This window comes from Danio rerio, chromosome 5 (assembly GCF_049306965.1).
Source record: "Danio rerio strain Tuebingen ecotype United States chromosome 5, GRCz12tu, whole genome shotgun sequence".
In the NCBI taxonomy this organism is placed as follows: Eukaryota; Metazoa; Chordata; class Actinopteri; order Cypriniformes; family Danionidae; genus Danio; species Danio rerio.
This window is the reverse complement of record NC_133180.1, coordinates 26,430,731-26,442,782: the sequence shown is the minus strand read 5'-3', so window position 1 is coordinate 26,442,782 and position 12,052 is coordinate 26,430,731. Positions and strand designations below refer to the sequence as shown.

Below are 12,052 nucleotides of genomic sequence, written 5' to 3'. Positions count from 1 at the left end.
AAAAATACTTAAATTATAATTACATATTTTAACTAATTATGCCATCTCATTCCTATTTCTATCTAATAGCAGAGGATATGTTTATATTATTAAGCTTCGAATCATTTACAAATACGTCACTTAATTTTATTTCATTTACTTTTATTCAACCAGTATTTTACTTCAAAAAATGACATATAGCAAAAGATAATAAGATGATGTACAAAAGGTATTATTGGGGAAAAAATCTTATTAAAAAGTGGCATGTCCAAAATTTTTCATACTCTTCTCAATAATCAATAGAAATATTGATTTATAGGCTATTACAGCAATCAAAAGCTTCCTATAATTGCTTTTTGCTTTTCTCCATTGATATTTTTGCCCATTAATCTTAAGCCATGAGCTAAAACTTTTTCAGGTTGGAGAATATCCTTGCCATCACCCTGCTCCCTGCCAGCTCCCTCCACAGATTCTCAATTGGATTTAAGTCAGAACTCTGGCTAGGCCATTGCAAAATGTTAATGTTTTTGTCTACTAACCATTTCTTCACACTTTTGCTGTGTGTTTTGGGTCAGTGTCATGCTGAAATGTCCACTGGTGCCCAAGATCAAGTTTCTCTGCAAACTGCCTGTTGTTATCGATAAGGTTGATGTATTACTCCTTTTCATAATGCCATTTACTATAATTAGGTTCCCTGATCCACTGACTGAAAAACACCACTGAAATCATTAGATTCCCAGAACCATGACAGTTTGACAATGGCTGTTTCTCAATTCTAAGAAAGCAGAAAACGGACTTGCGTTCTTGTGGAAACTGGTCTTGCCAGGTGTCCTCGGAAGAACGAACTCGGGAGACTGCGAGGGCAGAAAACACGTCCTGTGCGAAATGAGATGCTGCGTTCTTCCTGATGGTCACATGACCTTCCCATGTTTTAATGGAAAATTATTTAAACATTACTGCCTTCATACAACAATTTATTGTTTTTCCCCTTTTCAAAATATATACCATGCATAAAAACATTATAAATACATATTGCACAATATAAATAAAACAGATTTTAATACGATTTTCAGCAAATAAACACCCTTAATGTGTTTATTCCTTTATTGAGATGTGCATGGTAATGTTTATATTCACCATTTTATTTAGGTAAACTCCTGAGGTAAATCAGTTATATCGCTGAACTTTAATAATAAATCTAAATAAAATGCTACCCACCTCCAGTCGCAATGACTTCTGGGACTTTCAGAGAGAGTTGGGTGCTCAAGTCTGCATCATTGCGTCCTCGATATCAAGACCACATCCGGGAAGTTTCACGCGTCTTCTGTACTTGCGGTCTTGAGTATTGGAACTGAACTTTGGCAGATGATGATGACGTTACACGAGAACACAAGACCGCTGAAGAACTCATATTGAGAAACAGCCAGTGTGTATAAGGTTTGAAGGTTGTTGTTGTTGTTTTTTTTACACAAAAATGAAGCCTACATCATTTTGGCCAAACGGTAACATTTTTGATTTATCTGATCATAAAACAGACGACCAGAGGTCTTCATTGGCTTGACGAGCATTTGTAAAGGCCCAGCATGCTTTTGTGTGCATTCTTTGGAGAAGTGATCTTCTCCTTGGTCTCTGTCCATGGAAGCCAGAGGTGTGCAGTGTTCGTTGGACTGTCTGATTCGTCATATTGACCTTATTGGTAATCTTTGGATTATTTTTACCATTCTAAATATTCTCCTGGCCAGCACATGTGTCACTTTTGGATTCTGACCACGTCTGCTGAGTTTTTTCACAGTGCTGAATGTCTAGTGTTTTTAAAATAATACTTTGCACTGTAGCCACTGGATATTCAAAACTTTTAGTTATGGTCTAATAGCCCTTTCCTGATTTGTGAGCAGCCACAATGTGCAGCCGCAGGTACTCACTGAGCTCCTTTGTCTAAGCAATGATTGTCCACAAACTAACAGCAGAGAAAGTCTTTTTTTTTTTTTACCTGTTGAGTTGATTAAAACAGCTGTTTCCAATTAATCAGTGTAATTAGGATGCTTTAAAACTGCTGGGACAATTTAAAATGGTTTGAACGTTGGATTTTTATATAGACTGTGACAGCTTGCAAAGGGTTTTATTCATTTTTGTTTATCGTCTTATTACTTTTGGGATAAGCCTGTGTAATTCCTTGGCTTAAAAAAAAAACCTTGTGGGTCGAATAAAAGTAAGTCAAAATTGTCCAGGGGTGTGATTAACTTTGGGCTTGACTGTATAATATTTTTCCTTAGGTAATGTAATTTAAACTTTCTTTCTCATATGGTCATCAAATATTATTTGTGTTTTTTTTATACTTGTAGTTCTCATCCATGCGTTTGGCAATGGGTAACATTGTTCATTAAAGTGTATGCATCTATATTTTTTTTTAACAAATTTAAAATGTCAAAATCAGATAATTCAGTATTAAAAGGATGTTCATCTGAACCCATGTTTGTATCTAATGGCATTAACATATCTTGAGTCAATTTCATTATGTTGGTTAAATTTTTATTTATACTTTATGTATAATTTCATGAAATTTATGCACATCTATTGAAATACAAAAAAAATAATATTATTTATTTATTGTGTTAACTAGAATGTGCCATACAAGTCAAAAAAAACTGCTAGCTGAAACAAATGAGTTTTTTTTTTAAAATAATTTTTATATTACCTTAATATTAGTGTTATTAATTAGTGATATTAAAAACAATACATTATTTTGAAAGCTAACTTCCTCCCAAATGATAAGTATTTTCACAAAAAAAGCAAATGTTTTGTGTTGGACATGAATATAAAATGTAAGACGTTTTATAAAATTGATAATACATACATTGTATATTGAAAGAAAACGTAACAGTCACTGTATCAGCAACCTAACAAAGAACATCCTCATACAGTATGGCACACATCCAGTATTTCATATAGTGTGTAATCTTCATGTGTACTTTTAATTCTTATATTTATTCATTCTAACATTTAAAGGAAGTCATATATTGTCTAACATTTGATTGGCAAATGCTGAAGTTTACTATGCAATTATGATAATGCAGGGCAATCCTTTTGCATGTATGTTTCAACAGCATGCTTGATACAATCTGTTTTCTGACTATCTGGGGATTTGCTAGGCAAGCAGACTACTCAGTTACAAAAAACAGCTTTTAGATATGTAAACGTCTTTGATCCATGCTGAGTTCACATTTCATTTGACTGCAGATTTGGCAGTGGAAAGAGGACCATGTTTTGTATGCCCTAGGATTCAGATGGCTGAGTTTACAAGTAGTCTATTCGAATGAACTGTAGAACAATCAGAGCAACTGCCGAGAGCATGCTCAAAATAAACAGCTTAAATGTTGTTTCATATATCTATTTGTATATGATTAGTACATGTAGTAAATTATATTGTAAACAAACATAATCAATAATCTCAAAGAGTTGTTTCTGCAAGGAGTTTTTGTTTGTTTTTCCACCTATTGGTTGAGTATTTGTTTAATTTAATATGTTTTTACACCCGGTATTTGGTGTTTCAATCACTTCACAACAGTGAATTGCTAAACAATTTAGATTTTGGGTTTAAAATAAATGATTTGGTTCTACCATATGTATCACTTGATCAAAATATAATCTAGGACAAGCATTCAATTAAATTTGTAAAACAAAATAATATATAATAGTAGCAATAATAAATTCCCTTCAACATTTGAACCCGGTTGTCTATAACGTTAGTTGGTTTATAAAGGTTTGACAAGATTAAAAGGACAGTCATGAGCCTTATTCTACCAGCCTTATAGTTCTTATATTTTCTTATATTTTCACTTAAATTCTAACAAAACTATTAAATTCTACATAATATTATATCTATGAGCTTCAGAATACACCCAAATCAACAGGACCATAACCTTTAAACAGAAATGTTTGTTTGCCTGTCTGCATAAACACAGGCAATCTACTCAGATTTACTGTGGCAACAAGTCCAATTACCTGTCTCGCGTTTCTAGACTTCGACCAAACCGACTATCAGAAGGTTTCACATGGTTCACGGGGTAGCATTTGTGTAGGAGTGAGCGTTTTTTTTACTTTGTTTACATCAGCCCACCGCTCAGCCAAACGCGCCATGCTGATGTCTGTGTGAACACTGTGCAGCGTGACAAAAGTTAACTGTAATGACAATGTGCCCGCGCGCGGGAGATTTCGGCGGGAACATTCAGAGTCCCATTAGTCCTACAGATAAAACAGCTAAGCGTGGTAAGTGTTTTGTTTTTGTTGCTGCTGCTAAAAACACATGATCACTAAGTCGACTTAGTGTCAAATTTTAATATAAATAAAAATAACACAATAGGCAAAATAGTGGTTATGTGTTATATATACTAGTGATATTTTGCCCTCTATTGATGGCACGGTAAAACCAATAAGCTCATCAGGAAGCTTTTTAAAATGTTTTTTGATGGTTATCAGTCAACGTATTTCAGTTGTTTTAATTATATGAGTTGGAAACCATTATAATGTTTTTTTTCAGCAGGGAAGTCATTCTCATAATCCAATAAACTAATATTTTTTTAATGAGCTAGAAATGGAAAGAAAAAAAAGAAATTGAGAAAACAAGATCGTGTGTGTGGTTGAAGCCTACATGATGTGATTGATGAGGTCTCTTGACTGTCATAAATGTGTGGCTCACTACATATTTCATTCTACATCCGACATGACAGCTTATACCTTTAATCGTGTACTCGTACCAACCTTATGACCTGGATCAAGTCTCTAACAGCCTTAACCAAGAAGACGCCGGTGGAAATATTTTTAGTCCATAACAATACAGTTGTAAAGCATGTCTGCCCTCTAGTGTTCACTTGAATCCCTTCGAGTATTCTAATACTCAAACACAACAGCCAACAAATACATGTTTTATAAAATTTATATCTTAACGGAAGTTCACATCAAATTACAGCACAAAAGCAAAGCCAGTTAAAAGAGAAAGAAAGGGAGCATCTGACAATAATAAAAACATTTGTGATGTAAACAACATACATTTACGGGGGGTTTGCATCTATAAAAAATGCAACATTTCAGTCTATTAATAAAAACCTCAGTGGTTAAAAAATAGCCTAACTAACTCAAAAACGTCACATTCAGGCTTTCATTTCAATCACAAAATGACAAATGTATTTTCCATGGGATGATAGATTTATCAAGCTAAGCGAGTGATGCCACTTCAAAGGCAAACATCTGGCATTTTAATAAAGGAACTGAAAAATTACAATTGACGTACTCTTGTGTAGTTACAGTTAAATTTGACAATAATAATTGGTTTTGAGATAAATACTAAACTAACGTCCTGGAATTCACTTTCATTGTTTTTCCCTACAATAACAGTAAATTGTACTTTATTATTTGTCTTATGTTCCACTTAGTAAAAAACAAATGTTTTGCAACAACATGACAGCAAATAAGCATAAGGCAGAATGATCAGTTGAACTATGGCATACACAAATATTTGGTGTGATTTCAAGTGACCTGATCTGTTTAGTCTTTTCCACATACACATACCTAACAAGCGAAAATGGTTTAATGTTATATGAGAAAATAATTTACCTGCATTTATTTTTTCATGTTAAATGAAACATTAATACAGTTTAATAGTCAACTTTGAAAGTACTGTAAATACTGCAGATTAACTGCTGCATGAGAAGCAGAATGACACAATTAAATAATGGCATGTCCCACTGATACAAAAGGAATAAATAACTGAGAAAAAAAAATCTGAGTGTCAATTAAACCTGCAGATTGTTTGAGGAGAAAAAGAAGCCATCGAACTTCAGAATTTGTGATGTACTTCTAGCTTGTGCTGTCCATTTGTTATCCAGTTTAAAAAAAAATGTTTGGCATGTATTTAAAAAGTGCATCACTTTGTGCTGTACAATAACATTTACAACAAACCACAATCACGCAAGACAAAATGACAAACAAAGAAGACAAATACATCCACTCACATAACAAATACTTAAGTCCATTAACACTAGTTTGCCAAAATAAATTACGTTCATGAGTTCACATTCATTTGCTGGTTGTGTTGTTGATTCACATCTAGTAAAGGCTCACTTTTGGCTAAGAGATTTTTTTCAGGAGTTCAAGATCCATCCGTGTGGGAGAGTCTTTTCTTGGTGGACAAGAGTATTCCTCGAGGGACAGGGGAATGAACCGTTCCTGTAATCCCAAAATCTTGGCACCTTGGCAGGTCAACAGAGTAGACCATGGCTGAGGTGAAGGACCTCCCTGACCGAGGAACCCGAAAAAAGCAATGGCGACTGTAAAGAGATGGTTATGGGAATCAGACTAAGTAAAGCTGACATTTAAATGAATTTTTCCATGTTGTAAAAGTACTGTACCTTTATTCTGAAGGTCTGGTGTTTTAGCAGATCCCAAAGACTCCAGATATTGTGCGACACCAGCAAAGCTAGCAGGCTGACCTCTTGTGGCAAGTAGAACTATTGACCTAAACAGAAATTCAGCCACTTAAGGTTATTATAGAGTAATTTTGAAAAACTAATTACAAGCTAAACCCATTTTTGTAAGATAAAATAAACATGAACTGAAATAAGTTATCAAACAAACTGCACACATTTAAATAGAAAACACACTGTAAAATATTATTAATATTATAAAATAAAGATTTCTTGTTTTAATATATCATAAAAAGCTATTTATTGCAGTAGAGACAATTTTTCAGCATCATTGCTCCAGTCTTGAGTGATAGATCTGTTGCTCCAGAAACATTTCCAATAATTACAAAATTTTTTGTTCAGTCATAAATTATTTCTAAACATAATAGTTTTAATAACTCAATTCTAATAACTGATTTAATTTATCTTTGCCATGATGACAGTAAATAACATTTGACTCTGTATTTTTCAAGACACTTAAACAGCTTATACAGACAAATTGGGGGAAAATGTTTAATGGGGGCTAATAATGTTGACCTTAAAATGCTTTTAAAAAATGTAAAACTTTCTCTAGAAGAAAAAATATTAAAGGAAATACTGTGAAAAATTCTGTGCTCTGTTAAACATTATTTGGGAATATATGAAAAAGAAAAAACATTCAGAGAGCTACTAAATGTGACAACTTTATATTAAAGCCAAGCCACTGCAGGTGAGTAGGGTAAACAAATAAATTCAGTTATCACAATGCCCTCCTAGTTGACTGATTCCAACAGGAATTGAAACAATTTTTTGAAATACGAGTTTCGAATATGTTGTGATTGAATTTGGAAATGAGGCATTCTTTTTTTAAATATACACAGATCTGCATATCTTTCTAGCAAAAAAAACTCAGGTTTAAAATACTTGTTTTTTTTGGCATTCTTCTTTTTGTCAATCCATAATGCAATTATTGGCATTTATTTAAATATGAATATTTTGCTAAATATAAATGTGTCACCTTTGATAAATGTATTGTGTCTTTAACAAAAAAAAGTTTTTAATATGTAAAAATATATATGTATTAACTCTGTATACTAAAAATCGTATTGCATAAATCTTTGTACTTCTAACCAGCCCTCTAAATAAACATTGCATGCCACCTTTCAATCCCTTTACCCAGACCATCACTGCAGAGCCAAATTCTCCAAACAAACCACCAGACGTCCAGCCTTAAACCCCAAACCACAGCTTTCACCCCTCACCTCTTCATAATTCCAGTTTTAAAAAACTGTTCCATTTTAGTGTCCAGCGATGAAAACATTGAGTTCTTTGTGACTTTTCCAGAGCAAGCATCCACAGTCACTAGAAGAAACCCAGACTGGCTAAGGTCAAATCTCTGTGCATTCACCTTCAAGACAGGCAAAACAGAGGAAATGGGTCATTAAAATAGTTTCTGAAGGTTCAAATCTTTGTTGAACGAAGATAAGCACATATTATAATTTCCTTTATCTCTCAATTGTCAATGTAAAAAAGACAACTTGCATAATCTTAAAAACAACTTAATAGTCCATTTAATTTAGATTTATTAATTATAAAGAGCTCAAACAAAAACTAATGAAAAGGAAACAAAAAATATTTAAATAATAAAAATGATAAACAAACACAACATTACGAAAACAAAAACTAAAAGTGAAATGAAAAAGCATGAATATAAAAATATTTCAACTGTTCATAAAAACTACAACTGTTAATCCATGATAATAAAACGATTAACTATATTTACATACAGTCTTGTATACATAAAATAAAACACACAATTAGCTTTTTTTTACTAATTAAAAAGCTATCTTAAAATCTATACATAGCAATATATCATTTAATACTTAAAATAATACTAAAACTAAAATTAAAGAAATATGAACGATGCATACATTCCTACATTTTACTTACTAAAGCATTTACAGTTATAAACACCGTTCAAAGCAAATATGGCTGCATTTACACTGCATGGTTCAAGTGACTCAATTCTGATTTTTTCTCCCATGTGGCAGATTGGATATGGCCCATGTAAGTGTAGGCAGAAAAAAAAAATCACATGGATTCCGATTTACTCAAATCAGATTCCGGCCTTGTTCATATGTGAGAATTTATCCAATATAAATCGGATTCGTGCCCTTATGTCTTCAGTGTACGCAGGTTGATCAGATTTTCACCTGTCGAGTCTCTTGATGCTTTCATTTCAGAACAGACTGCAGTCCCAAACCTTAAATCTCATACACAAGGACTAAAAAAGCTTTTATATGGTCATGTAGCACAAGTATTAAAGCATGTTAACGAGCAAGAAAGAGTGAGAGAGAGCGAGAGAGCACAATATTGGCCACGTCACTCATATAAAACTGTTGCATACATCACGTGCATAAATCACACCATGGACATTACATTAAGATGCCTGCTGATTTAAAAAGGAATTGATTAAAAGAAGATGGCCAAATGAGAACTTTTCTGTCATAAACTATAGTAAAACAACTTGTTAAAAAGAAAAAAAAAAGAAAACCCTGCAAACAGATTACATACAGGAATGGAGAAACGAGCGCTCTTTTATTATCAGCTGTCAGTCAATGCTCTTCTTTTTCCTGGTCATTGTGCCTTTGCTGTGTAAACATAGACAGCCAGATATAAGTCACTTTTTTATACTTCTTTTTTTTTAGGGGTTTTCACCTTTATTGGGATAGGACAGTGGAGATTTACAGACAGGAAAGTGTGGGAAGCAGAGATAGGGAAAGGATCGGCAAAGGACCTTGGGCCGGGAATCGAACTTGGGTCACCGTTAACACCTCAGAGCTATGTGTCAAGACACTAACCACAAGGCAATTGGCACCGACACAAGTCACTTTTAAAAGATGATGCAAGCAGGTCAGCCAAAAAAAAAATCGGATAATCACAAAATTGGAATTGACCATCAAGATCTGCAGTGTAAATTCAGCCTAAATGTATCAATGTCACGTAAATAAACAATATAAATAGATGCTTTGAACAATCCGACTCACAGTAATATAGGCTTGCGTGTCATTATCCTGCTCTTCTTTCACACTCAGGGATTTGATTTGCGTTTGGAGGTAGCTGTTCCATGGATCACTGGAGAAGGCAAACTACAGGGGCAGAAAAATAGAAGTCATTTAGAGTGGCTCCTATTTACAGAAGACACAAGGTAAAAGGCTAGCAGATGGACAGTCGGTCTCTCTGGCACACAGTTCAAAGCCTGTTCCACTCAAACAGAGAAACACAAATGATGATGTCCGCTCATAGGGAGCTTGGACTGTATTTACCTGTGAGGCCCCACAGGCTCCGCAGGGCTCCGTGTTGGGCTTTGGCATAGGCACTATGTTGCTGGCAGGCTTGCTGTATTTGGGGTAGGCATTGGCGGTGCAGTTGCAGGTCTCAGTCTTTTGGTTGGCACGTATGGTGGCGATGATCTTGACTCTTTCGCAGCCGGCGGAGGAGCAGTAGCTGTTGCCGTCTCGTCTGTGGCGAGCTCTTGCATACAGCCATAACAGACTAAGGGTCAAACACAGGATTAATGTATCAGGCTGCACTATAAACAATCATTTTTTTTTAAATAAACTTACAGTTGAAGTCAGATTTATTAGCCCCCCTGTATATTTGTTTTCCCTAATTTCTGATTATCAGAAAGATTTTTTCAACACATTTGTAAACATAAAAGTTTTAATAACTCATTTCTAATAACTCATTTCTTCTATCTTTGACATGATAACAGTACATAATATTTGACTAGATATTTTTCAAGATACTAGTATGCAGCTTAAAGTGCAATTCAAAGGCTTAGCTATGTTAGTTAGGTAAGTTAGGGTAATTAGGAAATTCCTTACATAATGATGTTTTTTTCAGCAGACAAACGAAAAAAATGCTTAAGGGGGCTAGTAATATTGACCTTAAAATGTTTTTAAAGGGCCATGACACCCCCCACTTTCGGTTAAAGTCTACTTCAGAATTTTTTCAAACGATGCATGATTAATGGGCGTGGAGCTCCGCGAGCATAGGGCAGGAGTGGGCGTGGCCAGCAGGGGAGAAGGGGAGCGAACGACTGTTGTTGACATTTAGCTCACAAAATAAGACACAAACCGTGAGGAGACGCATGAGTTTATAGTTCAAAAAGTTAAAACGCAAAGAAATAAACAGTAATTTAATGCCCTGTTACATATGTTATCTGAATTTCATATACACATAACCACAATTTATATCATTATAAAGATAAGTGTGTTCATGTAAACACTATAAATGAGGATTCTTCCTCGATCCCTGGGTTTAAATTATAGATCTGAATGCAGACTCAGTGCAGCAGGTCTCCTGACCTGTCTATTTTAACCATTAGCCCTGCTGGTAATATAGAGGCTCTAGGCAAACACAGCAGCACGGCGATGTTGTGAGCGAACTCCTGATAAAAGTCAAAGTCCGCCATTCTTCAATTCTCGTAATGCTCACCCGACAAAAATGCTTGCATCACACACACAGCTTTGCTGTATGATCGGCCCTGACAAGATCGCGGGTAAAAAACACAAGTGGTGCTCGCTGCAGAGCCATTTGGGCGAGCTGAGCTCCAGCGAGGGGGAGCTTAAGCTTGAGCTCCACCTTTTTTGCACTTCTTCTACGAGTGATGTCACTGTGGGTAGGGTTAGGGGTGGGGTTGGTGTACGCATTAAAACAGCTTACAGGAGGCAGAGCGAGAGCTCATGCTCCCCCTCGCTGGAGCTCAGCTCTGCTCAAATGGCTCTGCAGCGAGCACCCTCTCAAAAAACATGCAACAAACCCCGTGGATCATGGAAACAAACACATACGAGCCTTCATGAATGGCTACTGCGTGCCGTGGGTGGGTCCGTGTCTCACAGCATGCTTGAAACTAGCAGGTCTGCCTTGCCTTAGGAAAGCACATGCTCTCATGAATAATTAAGCAGCCGGCTCTTCTCATAGGATAATAAAACTGCGCTATGAATAATAATGAGAAACCGACGCATCATCATTGCACTTGCAGTACTGCGCTGCGTCGCCGATTTTGATCCCGCCCCAAAAATCATTTTAAACCCGGAAGCTGAAATTAGCTAACAAAGGTCAAAATTATCTAGTTTTCCCCACAATTAAAGCTGACAGGTGCTAACATTGTCTTTACTGATGCTCAACACACACACACATCTGTTAATATATAAAAAAAAGTTCTCCAGTGTGTCCTGAACCTTTAAAACTTAAAACTTTCTCCAGAAGAAAAATGTTTTAAGATATACTGTGAAAAATTCTTTGCTCTGTTAGACATTATTTGGGAAACGTGAAAAACTGTGTATTTAAGCCAAGACACTGCAAGAGAATAGGGTAAAAAATAATCAGTTATTACAGAACTTCTCTAGTTGACTATTTCCAATAAGAATTGAAACAATTTTTTGAGATTTGAGATTCTAAGATGTTGTGTTTAAATATGCAAATGAGGCATTCTTTTATTAAATATACACTGATGTGCATACTTTTCTAACAAATTCTTGTTTTGTTTTTGCAAATTTTTGGGGGATTTTTCTTTTTATCGGTCCATAATTCAGAAAAAAATATATATCTTTCTTATGCATGTACTTTGA

At 35.0% G+C, this 12,052-nt stretch overlaps 2 protein-coding genes across 6 annotated transcripts in view; both read right to left on the bottom strand.

Moving 5' to 3' along the window:
* The window catches only part of trpm3 (transient receptor potential cation channel, subfamily M, member 3), a 226,463-nt gene extending 222,301 nt beyond the window's left edge, over positions 1–4,162 (bottom strand). For both annotated transcript variants that reach the window (XM_073952174.1, XM_073952175.1), the window contains exon 1: positions 3,982–4,162. The gene's annotated coding sequence lies outside the window, so the exon portion shown is untranslated. The remainder of the gene's footprint in view (positions 1–3,981) is intronic.
* Positions 4,163–4,895: 733 nt separating this feature from the next.
* The window catches only part of cemip2 (cell migration inducing hyaluronidase 2), a 54,132-nt gene continuing 46,975 nt past the window's right edge, over positions 4,896–12,052 (bottom strand). For 2 of the 4 annotated variants that reach the window (XR_012406034.1, XM_005171900.6), the window contains exons 20-24: positions 9,743–9,971; positions 9,464–9,565; positions 7,679–7,824; positions 6,384–6,490; positions 4,897–6,302 (exon numbers count right to left, since the gene is read on the bottom strand). Coding sequence is in view for 2 of the 4 variants with exons in the window: in XM_005171900.6 (XP_005171957.2) it covers positions 6,103–6,302; positions 6,384–6,490; positions 7,679–7,824; positions 9,464–9,565; positions 9,743–9,971 (784 nt within the window). In the remaining 2 variants the exon portion in view is untranslated. 4 annotated transcript variants of the gene reach the window in all.